Source organism: Panthera onca, chromosome E3, assembly GCF_046562875.1.
Source record: "Panthera onca isolate mPanOnc1 chromosome E3, mPanOnc1 haplotype 2, whole genome shotgun sequence".
Taxonomy (NCBI): Eukaryota; Metazoa; Chordata; class Mammalia; order Carnivora; family Felidae; genus Panthera; species Panthera onca.
In genome coordinates this window covers 3835097-3853209 of record NC_138354.1, presented here as the reverse complement: position 1 = coordinate 3853209, position 18113 = coordinate 3835097, and the positions used below count along the sequence as shown (strand labels likewise).

General features: G+C 62.5%; 1 protein-coding gene across 4 annotated transcripts; it reads right to left on the bottom strand.

Annotated features, from left to right (window-relative positions):
- Positions 1 to 408: 408 nt before the first annotated feature.
- Positions 409 to 11724, bottom strand: AP5Z1 (adaptor related protein complex 5 subunit zeta 1). 4 transcript variants are annotated; one of them, XM_078439813.2, is made up of 17 exons: positions 11615 to 11724; positions 8583 to 8720; positions 8129 to 8315; positions 6899 to 7043; positions 6592 to 6704; positions 6017 to 6185; positions 5535 to 5675; positions 5214 to 5251; positions 4966 to 5128; positions 4317 to 4495; positions 3549 to 3691; positions 3130 to 3270; positions 2410 to 2521; positions 2033 to 2130; positions 1455 to 1587; positions 1162 to 1376; positions 409 to 952 (listed from the first exon to the last, which is right to left on the bottom strand). In XM_078439813.2, the coding sequence occupies exons 1-17, from the start codon at positions 11653 to 11655 to the stop codon at positions 682 to 684; spliced, it is 2427 nt and encodes an 808-aa protein (XP_078295939.2). In that variant the 5' UTR covers positions 11656 to 11724; the 3' UTR covers positions 409 to 681. The 4 variants fall into 4 exon arrangements, with proteins under 4 accessions (XP_078295939.2, XP_078295940.2, XP_078295938.2 ...); XM_078439814.2 differs by lacking the exon at positions 11615 to 11724 and adding an exon at positions 10509 to 11582; XM_078439812.2 differs by lacking the exon at positions 11615 to 11724 and having other exon boundaries at positions 8583 to 11583.
- Positions 11725 to 18113: the final 6389 nt, after the last annotated feature.

Here is an 18113-nt window from a genome sequence, read left to right as displayed (position 1 = left end):
CCGAGCGGCAGGCGGGCGGCAGGGTCCCCGGGAACCACGGCCGGAGCCCCCTCTTAACGGCAGGAGGCTGTAGGCCTGAAGTCACAGCACCTGCAGCCCACCTGGCAGGGGCCCCAGGGCCCATCTAGCAGGAGGCGGGCGAGAAAGGACGCGGAGCTGAGGCCCTTCCGGGGGCAGCTGCACTCCTGGGTCACCCTGCTTCCTCCCTGCCGGTATTCGGGCGGTTCTTTCTGGGACCTCCGGGACGCTGTGGGGACGGAGCAGGCAGGAACGGCCTCCGGTGTCTGGTGCAGCTGCACGAGGGTCCCCAGGGCCAGGTCTCGCAGACCAGCAGTGCACCCCCACTTCTGGCCCTGCCCCCCCTGGGTGGAGGAAAGCGCACAGCCCCTGCCTTGTGCACACAGATACTTGCGGGAAGAGGTTTATTTTTGCTGTACCTTTTCTTGCCCGAAACCAGGAACAGCCCGAAACAGACCAAGCAGATGCCATCCAGCCCCAAATCATACCTGTGTTACCACACAGCCCACCAGGGTTGGAGAGAGACACAAAGAGCCACCGACTGAGGACGTGACGGTCCTGGCAAGCACTGAGGGACCCAGACCCACCCGGGCCTCCTCACGTCCCCTCTGATCACGGAAGCCGAGGCCCGGCCCTCATGCCGGGCTCTTCGTCACCGTCCTTTCACCCCGGCAGGAGGCCGGTCTCCTTCTCCACCAGGCGGCTGACGGTGCGCAGGGCCAGGGGCAGGGCCGTGTTGGCGTCGCGGTGGTAGCGGGGCTCGGACACCTCCGTGCTGGGCGTGAGCACGAACTGGGCCACGCTGGGCATCTTCAGCAGGGTCAGCAGCTCAGCGGCCCGCGTGCGCACGGCTCCCGCGTCCTCCTCGCAGCTCGTGGAGCTCGGGGCTGGGCTCTGGGCCGGGGTCCTCATCTTCGACAGGAACAGAGAGACCCTGAGGATGAAGGGACCCGGGTCCGCTGCAGGCGTGCCCCGCACGTGGAACGGGGCCCCCAGCTCGTGGGGCTCGAGCTGGAGAAGCGAGGCGGCGACACCAGCAGCCTTCCCCCCGCGGAGCGGACATCGGGGACCAGGCAGGCATCCGGGGCCCATTCCCTTCCCCACGGGAAGCCTGCGGGTTTCCCTGTCCGGCCGCGACCATACCTGGGGATCAGGTCTTGGCTCCGGGAGGCCAGCTTGGTCAGCGTGGTCATGAGCACGGTGACGACCTGCGGGGGACACCTGGGGAGGGCGGCCGACGGGCGGGACTGGGTGACCTCGAACAGCACGGCCTCCAGGGCCTCGAAGAACCTGTTGATCTGCTCCACGGTGCACCGCCGGTCCCACGACACGGACAGGTACTCGCCGATGGCCCACACCTGGGTAGGGACAGACCTCAGCCCCCTGCGGGCCGCCCGCCTCGGGAGCGGGGGTGCTGGCAGGGAGGCCGGCCTTACCACGGAGGCGAGCATGGCCCCTCGGCCCTGGATCCCGCTCACGCTCCCCACGAACTCCAGCAGCTCCTTCGCCAGCTCCACCACCAGCGACGGGTGCAGCGCGCACAGGGCCAGGAACCGCGAGCTCAGCACCCTGCCCGGGGAGGACCCAGGTGGGCCGTGGCCGCCCCCAGGCCCCAGGCCGCGGCCCCTCACCCAGAACCACAGCCAGCGGACAAAACGGAAGGCTCTGAGCACCAGGTCGGGGTGCAGATAGTTCTGGCCCCTAAAGGAACCCGCAGCCCCTCCACCCCCGGGGAGGAGGCCGGGGCTGGCGAGCGGCCTGGGCACAGGCCCGTGTGCATCGGGCCCTCCGAATGGAGAACAGGCAGCCCAGAGGGCTCCATGGAGAGGGACCTGGGCCAGCACGGGGATCACAGACCTGGGGCAAGGGGCGGACACAGGGACGGAGCACTGGCCTGGTAGCTGGGCCTGGGGGTGACGCTAGGTGGCAGCTGGAAGGAGGTCAGCCACAGGGGGAGCGGGGACCGGACATGGGACCTGAGAGGGGACACTGAAGCCGCGGGGTGCGGGCCCACCTGTGCACATGGGCCTCGTACTGCGGCACCTGAAAGAGGGAGTCGCTTCTCTCCAGGAGCAGCAGCGCCAGCTGTTTGGTCAGGGCCCCGTCGGCAAACTGGGGGGCAGGAGGGAGAGACCGACTCAGTCCCGGTCCCGGTGACGTCACCTCACGCCACGCTCTGCTCCGGTCCCAGCCGTGTGCGCCAGTCCCGGGCAGGTCCCAGGGCCCCCGTTCTGGGGAGGAGGACGGGCCCCACCGCGGCTCCCACCCTTCCCCGTGACTCTGGCCGAGGCAGGCTCTGCACAAGTCCGTTGCGAGGATGCCATCCCTGGGCGCGTGTGCAGCCTGTCCTCCCTCCGGGCTGCCCCGGGGCCGCGGGTGTGTGAGGCTCACCTGGGTCACCGCTGAGAAGAAGGCCTCAAGCAAGGTGGGCACGGCCTGGGCGCACTGGACCACACGGGCGCAGCTGGCCAGGGGCTGCAGCAGCCGGTGGAGGGGCCCCAACCTGGAGGACACAGCGTGGCCCACTGAGTCTCCGCCACACGCTCCCCAGAGCCCACACACGTGCCCTCAACACATGAACGGTGGGCCGGGGCCTGAGGGAAGAGACGGCGGTCAGAGCGCCACGGCCCGGGCCACGTTCTGTGACACCGGCCTCCTCGGAGCAGGGCACGTGTCACCACGAGCGTCGTCTACCGCAGCTCTGCCCCCGTCATCGGGATGGAACACAGGGAGGGCTGGAGTGGGGCCAAGCTGCGAGGGATCTGCAGTCAGGATGCCCTGTTCTGGTCCCCAGGCTCCTCCTCCCGGGGCGTGCTACGCCTCAGTTTCTCCTTCTGTGCAACGGAATCTCCACAGCACGTACCTCGCAGGGTCACGAAGACTGACCCAGGGAGCCGGCGGGAAGCCGAGCACGAGGCCCACGTCCAGGGAGCACCCATGACGTGGCCACTGCAGGGTGGCGGGGCAGCGGGGGTCGGCCGCGCCTGCCTCTTCGCGTCGGGAGGCACGAGGCCCAGGGGCAGAAGCAGGGTCCCACCCATCCCTGGAGCAGGCTCTGGCCACACACAGCAGGTCCCAAGGCCTCGGTGCCGCACCCCAGGGGCTTCCCACCTCTCCGTGGTCCCGCTGGCCGTGGCACGCAACAGGTACTGGAGAAGACCCTGGAACTGGGGGTCCCGGGAGGCCTCCAGGCAGCTGGGGATCTTGAGGGAGGGATCCCACAGCGGCCTCTCGGATGTGGCTGGCGACAACCTGTGAACAAGCAGGTGCCTGAGGCCGGGCTTAGCTCGTGCAAAGACAGAGCAGACGTCCCCGGGATATCACGGCACCCGAGCCAGCGGGCCTCAGGGTGACGGGAGCAGGCCCGGGGCACGGTGTCTGCAAGGCGAGGCTCCACCTGCGAGAAACGGGCTGGGGGCTCCAGGGCCCCGGGATGGCGCCGACAGGAGGCAAAGAGCCAGAGGGAGGCGCTGTCATCGGGCAGAGCAGCAGGGGCAGGGAGGGGCCGAGGCACGCCCCCGGGGGCTCACCTGAGCTGAAGGTCCAAGGCCGCAGTCAGACAGGGCAGGTCCAGCAGCGCATGAAGCACCTCCACGGCTGTGTCCGCGTCCACCAGCGACGGCAGCAGAGCCACAAACTCGGCCGTGAGCGGCGGGCTGTTCCAGGCCAGGAGCTGCAGGGACAAGCGAGGCGGCTCGATGGGAAAGGGAGGGCCCGTGTGGGGTGCACAGCCCAGCAGCGGGGCCGTCGTCTGGGAGCCCACGGGCCGCCGCAGAGGGAGGACGCCTGGGTCCCGGGTTGCCCATCAGCAGGGGGGAGGATCCCTCCTGTGATCCTGGAGCCTGAGACACTCCGGCCTGTTTGCCCTCTGTCCCTGCTCCGATTCTGCATTCGCTTTCTCCGGACAATCAACGTCATCTCTTTCCACCTGCCGTGGATTTTTTTCCCCCTCTAATGAAAGGACAGTGTCTGTAGCTGAATTTGCAAAGGCCACGCAGTGACCATGACCAGTCACAAAAGACATCGGAAGTCAACAGCACCAAAGGGCTGGGCACAGCAGGCAAGGCTCCTGGATGAAGGGCTGACCGGATGTGACCATCTGGACAAACCCGTGAGAATAAACCGCTGTCAGACCCCCTGTTCCTCTGAAGGGGGTCAGCACAGGGCTCTCCCCACCAGTGTAGGTGCTGTTTCCGTGTGACGCACGGACCCCCAGGCCGCCCCACGGTTCACCTTCCGCCCTGTACCCCACCCCCGGCCCCCAGCCCCCGGCTCTGGCCGAGGACGACGACACGTGCCTTGAAGAGGTTGGGGAAGCTCCGTTTGAGAATGTCCAGGTTCCTGCCAAACAGGGGAAGGTTGTCTCTGCAGAAGCACGTGAGCTCGAAGGCCAGCATGGGGCTGTGGAAGAACTCGGAGGGGGTCCTGGTGAGCAGGTGCCGGAGGATGGCTTCCGAGTCCACCGCGGCCGCCTCCCCTGAAAGGCGCCAGCAAGGTCAGGGCCGGGGCCCCGGCAGGTGCGTCCCCACCTCTGCCGCTGGCTGGGGTCCCTCGGGGTCACGGGCCAAGCCTCCGAGGCCACACGTGTCTCCGGGACACCAGGGGCTCTGGGGTGTGCACCCCGCACGAGAAAAACCGGCTGAACTACGTTCAGCTCTTCCCGAGAGTTTCTGGTTACAGACCGATCCCTCTGAGGGACGTGATGCGGAACATTCTTTGGAAGGTACTGGGTTCCACGGCCCCTTCCACGAAACTCCGGTGAACCCTCACGGCCAGGAGTTCCGAGGTCAGCGTGAAGTCGCTACCTTTTCATTCGCTACATCGACCCGCCGAAAAACGACACTACCTGCTGCTCACAGTCCCTCAGAGCGCGAGAAGAGACAGGCTGTCCCGGGCCGGGAACCGGAAGGTTCTCCTTGAGCCCCCAGGCTCAAGGCGGAGGCTCACCGTGGTTCAGGAAGAACTGCGCGATGGGCAGCAGCGTCCGCACCCGCGCCGGGTCCCCGCAGAGGCGCGCGTGCAGGGCCTTCAGGCAGGACAGGGTGCGGTACAGGAAGGAGGGGTCCTGCCTGCAGAGCACGTCCAGCACCAGCACGGCCTCCACCAGGCACTGCGGGGACGCAGGGACACGGGGACACGGGGTGGGCTCGGGTGGAGCCGGGGAGGCCGGCGTGCCCTGCCCACCCCGCACTTACAGCTTTCTGCAGGTCTGAGTCCCCCTTCCTCAGGGCTCCTGCAGAAGGAAGACGATCCCCTGGTCTCTGTCAGCGTCACAACAGGGAACGAGGGGCGCACTGTTCTGGAAGCTCGAGGAGAGGGCGGGGAGCCATCCGGGAGCAGAGAGCGGCCCCCCAGGGTGGACGAGACATTGGGACAGATGCCCGGGAGGGCCGGGGACAGCTTCTGTCCATTGCCCGGCTCCCCGGGGTCTACGTCTGGAACACAAAGCCCCCCCGGGAAAGAGAGGCTGCCCCACGGGCCCCACGAGCAGCCTGGGACGCGGCCCCGGGACTCACGCCGGGTGCTCTGCTCCGCCAGGCGCTGGCAGTACTCGAAGGCTTTCTCCCGCAGCCGCTCCCGCGGGGGCAGCAGGCGGCCGGCGGTGGAGCCGGCCGACAGCACGGACAGCGTCGAGCCCTCCAGCTCCGACCTGTCGTCTGGAAAAGACAACGAGGCACTCGAAGGGCGCCCAGGCCAGCCCGTCCGGGGGCGTGAAAGTCACCGGGGCCGGTCTCACCCTCAGCACACGCCCCCGTGGAGCGGAGGTGTCCCCGCCCGCGAGTCCAGCCGGTCTACACCGCCGGTCAGACCGCAGAGGGGAAGGGGCTCGGGGGAGCTCTCCGGACACCCTGATGACGTCCGCCCTCCGAGATCACTCCGGATCCCGCCCCAGACCGGGCAGGGCCTCTCGGTGCCGCTGAGGCTCGGCCGGGGCTGCCGGCGTCGCCTGGAGCCTCCCCCGGGCCCCCCTTCCCGTGGCTCCCCCACCACGTCCCACCTGCGTCCGGGGCGCTGGGGCCCTCGGGGTCGCTGTGCAGCAGCCAGGCCCGCAGCATGGAGAAGGCCTGCACGTTCAGCCACTGGTCCTCTGTGAAGTGCTGGCCCGTGGACAGCACCGTGAAGAAATCCGTGGCCACCGCCCCATCCACCTCGGTGACAGGGCCGGGCTGCGGGAGGCAAGGAAGGATGGGCAGCGCTGTGGGGACCCGGGCTGGGGAGGGTGGAGACCACGCGGGAGAGGGAGGGAGCCCCGCCTTCACACCGGGTGTGGCCGTCCACACTCGAGAAGCGGGGGCGGCCCCCGGGAGATGCATAAACGCTAGCGCCCGAGTGGACGCGGCCCCGGCAGGTAAGCGATGCTCGCCAGCGCGTTTGGCACACGACGTCCCGGGCTGGGGGGCCGTGACCCTGCGAGACCCAAAACTCCCTCACCCAAGTGGAGACACAGAGGGATCATTCTGGAACCAAGGCGGGTGGAAAGACGGGAGGAGCTGAAGGGACCCTGCGGGCAAGGCCGGCCAACGTGGCCCGGGGCCGCCCAGGGACAGGAAGGGTGGGAGTCCCCAGGCTCACCTGCCGGGCTCTGGGTGTGGAGAAGAAGCCTCCGGAAGTGTGCGCCACCCCTTGCTGGACGCTGGCGTAGCGGAGCCAGTCCACCAGCCGCTTGCTGAGCTGGTTGGTCTGGTCTATGGGTCGGGGGAGGGGGGGGAGCGGGGAGAACAGGTGGGAAATACGTAAATCCACAGATGCGGGCTGCAAGGGCACTCGTAGGTCTTTCTAGAAAACAAGCAGCTGCTCCCGACAGGGTGCTGTGTCCCAGGCCGCCCCGGACCGCCTCCCTCTGTGCCACCCGTATGGGCCTCTCAGGGAGGACGAATACCTTCGTGGAGGGTGTGCGGGGCGAGGTGGATGATCTTGGACACGACTGGAAGCAGGTGCCTGGGACTGGGCCCCTCGGGCTGCCGGCTCTCGAGGATCTTGAAGACGCGCTGGCCCACGCTCCTGACCTCCCCCTTCGGGTCACCCTTCAAACAGAACACAGGTGGACCGGAAAGCAGTGACTTACGTCGGCGTGAGAGCGACAAGTCATTTTGGTCTGACAACTTCTGGAAAAGGACCGTCCAGTTCTGAAGGCTGCTGCTCTGCTAGCATCGTTCTTTCAGTGAGGTCACCTTTTACCCGTGTCCAGGACTGGGGCCTGGATTGGCCTTCATAGAGCCCTGATGCTTCCCCAGAGACGAGAGGAGACAGGAGGAGATGGGGGTAGATAGGAGTGGGGCCAGGGAGGCAAGAGAAGGCAGTAGGTGGGGGGGTGGGGAGGCAGCGGTGGGGAGAAGCAGGAGGTGGTGGAGGGGGGAGGTAGGAGGGGGAGGCAGGAGGAGGCGATGGGGAGAGGCAGGGGGAGGCGTTAGGTGGGGGGGGGGGAGACAGGAGGGGGAGGCAAGAGGAGGCGGTAGGTGGGGGGTTGGGAGGCAGCAGTGGGGGGAAGCAGGAGGTGGCGGAGGGGGGAGGTAGGAGGGGGAGGCAGGAGGAGGCGATGGGGAGAGGCAGGGGGAGGCGTTAGGTAGGTGGGTGGGTGGGGAGACAGGAGGGGGAGGCAAGAGGCGGCGGCAGGTGGGGGGGTGGGGAGGCAGCGGTGGGGGGAAGCAGGAGGTGGCGGAGGGGGGAGGTAGGAGGGGGAGGCAGGAGGAGGCGATGGGGAGAGGCAGGGGGAGGCGTTAGGTGGGGGGGGGAGACAGGAGGGGGAGGCAAGAGGAGGCGGTAGGTGGGGGGTTGGGAGGCAGCGGTGGGGGGAAGCAGGAGGTGGCGGGGGGGTAGGCAGGAGGAGGCGGTGGGGAGAGGCAGGGGGAGGCGGTAGGTGGGTGGGGAGGCAGGAGGAGTGGGGGGAGGCGGGGGGGTGGGGAGAGGTAGGTGTTTCTGTCGCTTCTACAAGCACACAGGTGTCGGAGGACTGGTACACGAGCGACAGCCGGAAACATGGCCGAATGGAGGGGGAGGCCAAGCCGAGCCCGCCTGTGCCGCAGGTCGGTGCCCGCACAGGGGCCGTGCGCTGGCACCCCAGGGTGACCTAGGGCAGGGAGGCCCACTTAAGCAGGGACGGCCATGTTACCTGGGCCAAGAGCACAGAGGCCACCAGACTCAGCTGCCGGGCACTCTGGACGTGGTCACAGGACAGGCTCAGGTCGTCGCGGGGCGACATCTCTCTCAGGATGGAAGCGCACAGGAGCTGGAGCTGCTCGGGGCACTTGGGCGAGCACAGGGTGGTCTGCAGCAGGTGCACGCAGGTGTCCTCCAGCCTGGGGGGGGGGCGGCAAGGCCGTGTGAGCAGGGGCCGTGTCCCAACAGGAGCCCCCCCTGGGGCCACCGCCCCGGACCGTCCGGCAGGGAGAGAGAACGTTCTGGATCCAAGGGCCTTCAGCACTGGCTCAAGCGGACGTAAGACTCAAGCGCCAAGCGCGTATGTTTGCGCCAAGCTGCCCCGTGCTGACGGGTATCCGCCTGCGGCCTCTCGTGTTGGGTGCCTGGCCCGGGGCCCGCAGCACCCCAGAGACCATCACACTCACTTCCTCTTGTATTTTGTGGCTGACACGATGAGGAAGAGCCTCTGCAGGGCGTCCACGGCGTCGGGCCCCAGCTCATCCTTCTGCAGCAGGTTAACGACCCGGGAACAGAACTTCTTCAGCTCCTCGTCCCGGATGTCCCTGAGCAGAGAGCGAGGCCAGCCACCTGATGTGCTGCCCTGAGCCATGGACAGAGCAGCTCTCGCACGGGAGGAAATGCCCATCGAGCAGGGTAGGCCGGGTGTGGGCGAGAGAGCGATTCCACCATCCCGTGGCACCTCTGCCTCTGGTGGGGACCCACCTGATTACCCGGCCTGGTTCCTCCCTCCCTCCCTGGGGCCCAGCCATCACCGGGTCCCCTCCCCCCTCCCCTGGCGGGCAGGGCCGTGGGGAGACCACCACTCCCGACAGCAAGCCCCGATAGAGACCACACGCATTCGGATTTGGTTGTCCCAGGATCGGAAGAACTAAAACCGAGTGGTTTTAGGAGTCCGTATTAAGGGAGGTTGAGTTTGAAGTAAGTTGCTTTTCAAAAGATCCGCTCAACGAGCCTTGAGCTTCTGGGACAAGAGCAGAATCTCATGTATTAAAGGACAAGTGTAGTGACATGTAAGGTATGCCTACCACATACAGCTTCTTATTCCAGTGTTTAATCTGCCTGGTTAAAAATAGTATCTGTTGAGCGTTGACAACTGGTAAGACATTGAACAAAGTCTCAAAATGGAAAGCCGGTTTTAAGTTCTGTTTCAGTCCAGAAGCTAAGAGAAGATAACATGCCAAGGAGACACGGTCCTAGGGATCTCCGGGGTGGCGGGGGGGGGGGGTCTCAGAGAAGGGCCCCCATCTTTCCCCGAGCCACGACTAAAGGCCACCAAATCCCCGCTGGACCCATGAGATGCTCGAACTCAGGAGAGTCTGGAAATTTGAACCACTACAGATGGGGCATCTCCAGACTCGGGCTGATGAGAAGGTTAAGCAGACATCGGGAGCTGGGGTCCTGGGGTAGCATCTCGTCTTTCCTGTTCTTACTTGGAGGCTGGCGGATAAATCTCAATGAATCTGCCACCACTTCAGGTCTCCCTCTCACCTCCCAGCCCATTTTCATTTTTGTTTCCCTTTGACGTAGCCAGAGTCGGATTCGGTGGCTTACCACGTAACCGGCGCTGTGGGGGGAGGACACAGAAAGACAAGAGGCCGGGCCAGGTCGTTTCTAACCGGGTTAATGGGACTGAAGCTACCAGACCGTCTCAAAATAATATGGGAGGCTCCTCCTCCCAAATGAATCCTTTCCAGCATGTTCCCCATGTTGCAGGATGCTTTCTAAAACCCAGTCTGCTCCAACCCCTCAGTGGCTCCCCAGGGCCATCAGAACCAAGCTCCTACCGACCCTAACAATGAGTAGAGGGTCCCTGGCCTTCCTTAGTTGGTCTAAGAATCCCACAGTTCTGTTCCCCTGCTCTTGCCCCCGCCGCCACCCCCCCCCCCCCCCAGCATGGACCTTCTGCCTGAAATACCCCTGACTTTATCCCTTGCTGGTTATCTCCTCATGCAGAGCCTCCAGTTGGCTGCAGCTTCTGGAACTGCCCCCTGACTTGCTGCACTCTGCACACCCGTTCTCAGAGCCCCTGTCCTTCACTCAGTCTTCAGCTCACAAGCGATGCTCCTGGCTGCTTTTTCCACCCTTGCTTTCCAGCTCTGAAGAATTCAGAAACAAAAACTCACTGCAAATCCTAACTCCCGGACATCAGCAACTTATTTTAAAGTGCTCCCCCCAAATCACAGGCTTCATTAGAGCCAAACAGAGTGAAAACCAGTGACACCTGATAGGGACTAGCTTTCCTCAAACGCTGAGAGAGAGGAATTGCATCACACGTGTATTTCACTTTTGGATATCGAACCACATTCTACCTTCAAACCACCCACACTCACCCGTCCAAGTCAGCGCGAGAGAAATATTTAGATGGTGAGGGCTAGTCATCCTGCCTTTTATTCCATGAAATTTATGACCAGGAGCAGAGGGGAGTTGGGAGAAGTAAACCCACTGAAGTTCTGAGTGGGTGTCTGCTCTTAGTGTCATCTCGCAAGAACGTGGGCGTGACCATGTTGCATCTTGAGAGAGAGGCTGGTATTTAAAGATACCTATTTTCACTTCCTACAACCCCTAAATTCAAGTGAACAAGAACCCTAACATTGGAACTTGAATATTGGAATTATCTGCCCAACAGTGATGGAGACAGACGGGGCCACAAATCGATGAGGCACTTTCCCAGCAGGGTGATTTTGGCCACATATTTTTGCCCCGTTCACAGCCTTTAGAACCTAATATACATTCAAGATCTCACTTCACTAAATTACAGCGGCTTCAGCGATCCTAATCCTTCCCACCAATCGGTCCAGCGCCAGATCGAGTTTGGGGGTTTTTAAAAAAAGTTGACCACGGGCATTTTTTTGGATACAAGTAGCTTCAAGTCTTACACCATCTGATGACGGTGGCGTTTTAGCCCTGGCCCCCTTTCTGCTTTGTCTCATGACTGGTTAGTTGATGGGCAAAGGGCTACCGATGAGTTAGTGGCGATCCAGGGCCAGCTGCGGGCCAGAAGCAGGTGGGTAATTTCTCCACTTATCTAACCCCTCCTCAGGAAGGCGTCTTTCTAAATCGCAAAATCCTCCCTTGGCTCCCCCACCCCTCGGATGGTATCAAACTCCTGAGCCTGGCGCTGTGCTCGCTGCTGTGGCTCAGTCCCACCAGGCTCTCCAGCCTCTGGATGGCTCTGTGCTCCTGACCCCAAAGCATGTGGGAGCTTCTGGCTGTCCCACTTCCTGCTGGGCGTGGGGCGGGGGTGGCTCTCACCCACAAGCCTTCGCCAGTCCGCGGGGCCCCATCCCGGGCCCCCAACCCCAGACTTGGACGGCGTGGCCTCCCCGTCCCCCTGGTCGCTAGAGCGGGTCCAGGAGGGCTGCTTGGAGTCGCCACGCACGGGTCGCCTGAGACACCCCCCCCCCCGCCAAGAGCCCCCAGGGAAAGGTCGGGGCACCTGGCCTGGTGGAGCAGACTCTCGGCCCCCGCCGTGAACATGTCGCCGCCGCCGCCAACACCGGCAACTCCGGGAGCCCCGCCCGCAGCCCGCCACTTCCGGGTCGCGTCACGTGTCGCGTCACGTGGGCGGGGCGGACAGGCCGCCGACCAATGGGCTTTGGTGGAGCAAGTCCGAGGGGGCGGGGCCGTCAGCGCTCGCGCCACGGGCCCAGGTGGGTTCCTGGTTGCCTTAGTGGGCTGCGGACCCCGGAACCTTGAGACCTGGGGCCCTGAGACCCCCGAACCTCGCCCCTTCCCCGCGACCCCGCAACCCCCAGCACCCCGTGGCTTCAGCACCTCAAGGCCCCAGGTCCTCCCCGATGGATTCCGGGTGCCCGGTGCCGTTAGGAGGCGGCCTGCCTCCGGCCGCAGCGCCATTGTCCCACTTGTAGGTGGTTACCTGACCACAGACTACACCGGCTTGTGCGGGTCCGCTGCTCACTAGGACCCGAAACGTGAAACTGCGGCGTGTGGCAGTTTGCAGGGAACAGCCGAACGAACGCCTCAGCAGTGTTTTCTTCTGAGGCTCCCCTCTTTGTGGCACCGGTCTAGGCTCTCGTGGTGCTTTAGAAAGTCTTACTCGATGCCCACCACAACCCCGGGCTGCGGGCTGCGGGCAGCAGGCCTAGAGAGGAGTAGTTCTGGGGGAGGTGTGGCCACAGTATTCCCATCTGCAGACTGGGTGGAGGCTCAGGGCGATGCCCCGGGCGGTGACCATGGTGGGTGGGGAATGCTGGGCTGGGCAGGCAGGGTGCTGGCGGAAAGGGTTTCCAGAGGGACTGGAGCCCAACGTGATCCCAGAGGCCCTCGGGCCTAGGGGTGGGGAGGGGCAGGCCTACTTCCTGGGGCTTGCTGCACCTGAGGGGGGACTGATGTCGGGCAGCAGGATAGAGAGTGGATGGGGTGGCCCAGGAGACAGGGAGGTCGCCCAAGTGAGGCAAAGGCCACCAGGATGGCAAGTAGGCAGTTTCAGCAACCGTTCACGGGGAGTATTTGTAGGACCTGGGGACGGATTTGGGGACAGGAGGGCGAACAGGGAAAAATCACGGCAACAGCAGGATTCTGGCTTTCCGGGAGGTGCCATTCCCTTGGGATTGGGGCAGAAGAGGAGGAGTTTGGGGAGTCATTCATTCAACGAGCGAGCAATGACTGAGTCCCTTCACTGTGCTAGTGTTTCAGGTTCTGGAGAACAAGGGAACGGGGGGGGGGGGGGGGGCCGGGGAGCTTACAGTCAGCAGGTGGGCAATGATCGACTATGCAAATGCACAGCTGCCTAGCAGTGGTAAGTGCTATGGAGGGAAGAAAAAGCTGAGTGAAAGCAGGGCGCTGTGGGAAGTCGGGTGTCTGGGCAGGGTGGTGGGACAGGGGGGGCCTCTGAGGGATGAGCAGTAAGGACACACCTGATGCCGGAGAGAGGGTGGAGGGAGGACCAGCCAGGCACTCACCTGCCAGAATCCCGGACGTGGCGGTCTGAGATGCCGCGCCGGCACCCAGGAGGTGCTGAGGGCGGCTGGTGCCGGGGACCTGGAGACGGGGCCGCAGAGTGACGAGGAAGGGAGCTGGCGAAGGGAGTCTGTCCTGGGAGGTCTTTACGGGAGGCCTGCCACATGCCCAGCACCGCAGGTCAATGATCTCCTCGAACCGGGGGACAGCTCGAGCGGTTTTATTACCACCATTTGAAGCATGGGTGGACTGAAGCTGAAACTGGGGAAGGCGCCCAAGGTCACACACCTGTCAGCGGAGAGGCGCTCGGAACCAGCAGGGGATCCCCGGGGCAGCCACACTGTGCGCTGCCTGCAGAGGAAGGGCCAGAGAAGTAGCGTCTGGGAGAAGGCGGGGCCGTGGAGGTCAAGTCCTGAGAGCCGCTGAGCCTGCGCGCGGGGCAGGCACGGACTCGGCCCAGCTGGCACGGGTCGGGGCCAGTCAGGCGAGAAGCACCTGGCTGTTCTGTTCGACCCCGTAGGCACGGGGAGTCACAGCTGCTGCCGGGAGTGGGGAATGGGCAGCAGGTGGGGGGGGGGTGGAGCCTGGAGGGGAGGAGGCACCTGCGGGCCGCTGGTCCGGGCCGGGCTGCAAAATCAAACTGCAATCCACTGCCCTGCCGTTGCTGGAGCGTTTGCTGCAGGAAGCGGCCAGGAGCAGGAAGCACCCTCCCGCCTTGCGGGAGCACCCGTGTTCCGTGTTGAAGGGAGAGGCTGGCGCCGCGGGGCCGGGTCTGCAGAGCCCCAGCCCTGGAATCACGAACGCACAGGAAGTTGGGTGTGAAAATACCAGCGGATAGCTCACTAATGACCCGTGGTTTTGGTGCGAGTTTACTGGCTCATTGGGCCACGGCATAGACATCGGGCCCAAAGGTTAATGGCATTGGGGAGCCTGGGCGGCTCGGGCAGTTAAATGTCTGACTTCGGCTGGGGTCATGATCTCGTGGTCCATGGTTCGAGTCCCCACGTCGGGCTCTGTGCTGACAGCTCGGAGCCTGGAGCCCGCTTCCGATTCTGTCTCCCTCTCTCTCTACCTCTCCCCTGCTTGCACTGTCTCTTGTCTCTCAAAACATGAATAAACGTGAAAAAAATTTAAAATTCAAAGGTTAACGGCATTTAGACCTACAAAACTGGAGACCTATAAAGGAGTTCAAGTACAATTTCATAGCTTAAGAAAATGTTTATTGAGGTAAAACATATGAGGAACACCAATTCTGAGTGAACTCAACGAGCTCTCTCATTTCTATTATTCAGTGGTACGAAAGTAAACGTTCAGCTAGCTCGTTGGGGGGCACAGGGGCTGGCTCGTAGCGTTTGATAATTTCCGTGGTGTAAATACTCCCCAAATGGCAGAATTCCAAGCTGCCAACGCGACGTCACTGGGCAGCCCAGGGAGCCAGTTACGGACGCCATGGGTGGGGGTGGCCCAGGAACACAGGGACAGGTAGCAGCGAGTGATGAGTCGAGTACTCACTACCTTTGTTTCCAATGTAATTTAGAGAATTAAAATTTTTACTGATGGCTTTAGCAACTGGCTCACAAAATTCCCGGAGGTGTAGCAGGCGGCTCTCACGAGCGGACCCCGCACACCAATGTGAGGCCGCACGGCCACCGCCCCGCTGGCTCGCGGTGCCTCGCTTTTGTCACTGTGCCTTAGTGCTGCCTGCTCACGCTTCCTACACGTGCCAGCTGACGGCGTTTAGCCTTCGCCGGGGCTTGGCCCGACGCCCCAAGAGGCGTCCGTGTGGCGGTCTTGAGCCGTGTTGTGTTCGGCGTGTGACTGCAGGGCGGGTCGCCGCTCGCCATTCTACTGTCGGCGAAGAATGACTCGGTTGGTTTCCGGATTCTGGCAGTTGTGCACGCAGCCGGGACGCAGTCTGTCGTTTGCGGGGGGTGCGCCCGCTGGCTTTGGCACGCACCCCGCTTCACGAAGCAGCTTCGCCTGCACCGAGAGCTTGGCTGTGTGCCGGGGCCATTCCCTCCCTCTCGGCACACACACACCCCAGGCACCTTCCCAAGGGTGATATTTGACTGCTTCTTACAACAACGTTTCCATTTGTGTAAATTGGCATCTTAAGGTCTTACTAGTGAGAAATGGTCGTCTTGATCAAAACTGAAACTTGGGGCGCCTGGGTGGCTCAGTCGGTTAAGCGTCCGACTTCGGCTCAGGTCACGATCTCGCGGTCCGTGAGTTCGAGCCCCGCGTCGGGCTCTGTGCTGACGGCTCAGAGCCTGGAGCCTGCTTCCGATTCTGTGTCTCCCTCTCTCTCTGACCCTCCCCTGTTCATGCTCTGTCTCCCTCTGTCTCACAAATAAATAAACGTTAAAAAAAAAAAAAAAAAAAACAACTTAAAGAAAAACAAACCGAGGCTTAAAAAGCTACACGTTTCAGAAGGACGCTAACTAGCCAGCGCAGCTCACAGAGCTTATTCTCACTCTTGCTCGTTATTCGGCTAAAATCCTGAAATGTCCCGACTCTGTTAAGGTTGAGCTCAGGCTTACAGTTAGCATCTTGCGGTGGCGGTGGGGTGAGGTGAAGGAAAGCAGGGTTCAAGCTTCAGTTACAACCGCAGGCAACCGCAAAACCCGAGAGAGGCCAGTTGTTTGGCTCGGCGAGGGGACGGGGTCACGTGCACAAATGCTGGAGAACCTTGACCAAAGATGCGTCTGTGACAAACGCACGTTTCTATGAAATCCCAAGTCAGGACTGGCACCCTTCTTACGACGGCTGAAATCGTAAACCCGGCCGGGCTCTGCAAAGGGGGGGCTCTCACCGCAGCTGACGTGCACGATGGCCTTTAATGCACAGAACACTGTGAGGCAGGGGCCCCATTTTGCAGATGAAGAAACAGGACTTCTTGGAGGCGGAAGCCCCCCCCGCTGAACTGTGAACCCAAGTCTGTCCAGGCTCCGCCCCTGGTGGGTGCGAGGGCCCACCCGCGAGGCGGCTACGGGCGTCGGTGGGCTTCCCCAGCTTCGCCGTCGGTGCCTGGGAGCCGGTGGAGGCTCCGCCGGCCCCTCTCCGTCCGGGGGCAGATGTGACTTGTCCTCCCGTCCCTGGAGCTGCAAACACGCACACTCAGGGAACTCCCCGGGGCCCAGGCCGGGCCAGGAAATCACAGGCACCTGTCCGTTGGCTTCTTCCCGGGAAAGGGCTACCGGGCACAGTGGGAGAAAACACACCTGCCCCAGGAACGGCCCCCTGGGGCCAGGCGCCCCCCCCCACCCCCCCGCGCCAGGGAGCAGACAGTGGCTGGGTGTCCACCCGTCTGTCCCTCAGCAGTCACTCACAAGGACCACACAGAGCCCCGGGTCATTTCTGTAATATATAATTTTATTTCTGGTTATAGAAACAAATGCTAAGAGGAGAAACAGAACTTCCCCATCCACATACAACCATTTAATAGATAAAAGGACAGTTAAAATAAATGGAAAACAAAAAGTAGAAATTTGCAACTTTGTTATAGCTTTAAAACATTAACGTCTGATACAATTAGAAATCACATTCAGATCTCAAACTTTTAAAAAAAAAAGTATGGCTCCTTATTAAAAAAATACTGTATCCCATTTGAAACGAAAACGCAGGCAGGCCCAGCGAGGTGGGCCTCTCGTCTTTCCGAGGATGGGAGCGGACGGGACCGCAGGCCGTCTGCCACCTGCCACCTGCCGGGGCATCTGGGTCCCTCCCGGGAGGGCTTCCCGCAGACGGACGCCCGCCGCGGGCCCAGGGAGCCGAGTCTCCACTGTGTGGGCAACCACCGCTTTTCAAGCACTGATGATGAAACATACGGTGAAAAGATACTTCAGACAGCCACTGTACAAACACGCTCACGCGTGCACACACCCCCAACACCCGCCCCCCCCAAGTCACTTTACAGGGAAGGTAACAAGCCTCTGTACTGGTTTAATCCCTCATCATGCGGGCCGTGCTGCGGGCACGGGGTTTGCGGGGCTGATCCGGGCGAGAGTCTGGGTCCCACCTTTGTCTCGTTCCTCCTTCACCCCAGCCTGAAATACAGACTGAGCCGCGTAAATTAAGTATCCGGGTATCCAGAAAGCCTTCCGGGCAGGGAGCTGGGAGGGAAGCAGGGAAGGGCCAAATTTAAAATGCTTGATTTTAAATCCCATATTTGTGGATTAAAAAAGGAGAGGAGGAGGAATCTGGGTCAGTTAACACAGAAAGTTAGACGTGATGAGCTTAAGAGGCAGCAGGCACAGGTTGACATCCTTCACGCCGGTTAACTTTGTGCGGGGAAAACCCACCCGAGTCAAGGCCCTCTTGCAGTGCGGCCAGCTGGCTCAGCACTCGGGGCGACAGGTCACTGGGCGCCTCGGGACTCTGGGAGACAGCTCAGAGGAACAGCCCTGCCACTGCAGCTAAGGAAAACATTGTGCAACGTGCCAGACGATGTAACAGCAACCCAGGGCACGTGGCCTGTCTACACGGCCACATCCCTCCCGGGCCTGGCCTCCCCAGCACTTTCTACTGTTTCTGACGCGGAGTAAACCACCAATAAATATTCAGATGAATCAAATGAGCAAACTATTCCAGAAGAGATTCCCAAAGAGAATAAGCCAGAATTCTTCCAATTATCATCTGAGTCCTAAAATATCTGGGTTGGAGCAAAGAGGAGAGAGCCACCTGGAGACTCGCCGGCCCGCCTGGGATGAGACCAGAACCTGTGGAGGGAGTGGGGGATGCAGCTCCGCCTCCCGCCGGCCCCCGGGGCCTGCTCCTCACGTTCCCCAGTGCACCCAGATGCCAGCAGGTGCCAGGAACGGGGACAGACATGCCCAGAAATGAAGTCACTGCTCCGTTCACTCTTGGCTGAATCCTCACGGCCAAAACCAGCGGTTAGGAGAACTGAAAGAGACGGGGTCCCCAAGCCTCACTAACGCAAAGAATTTCCTCCCAATCCTGTGTAGCAATGCAGTGCGGCCTCAGCCCCGGGCCGCGGGCAAAGCTTCAGAGGAAGC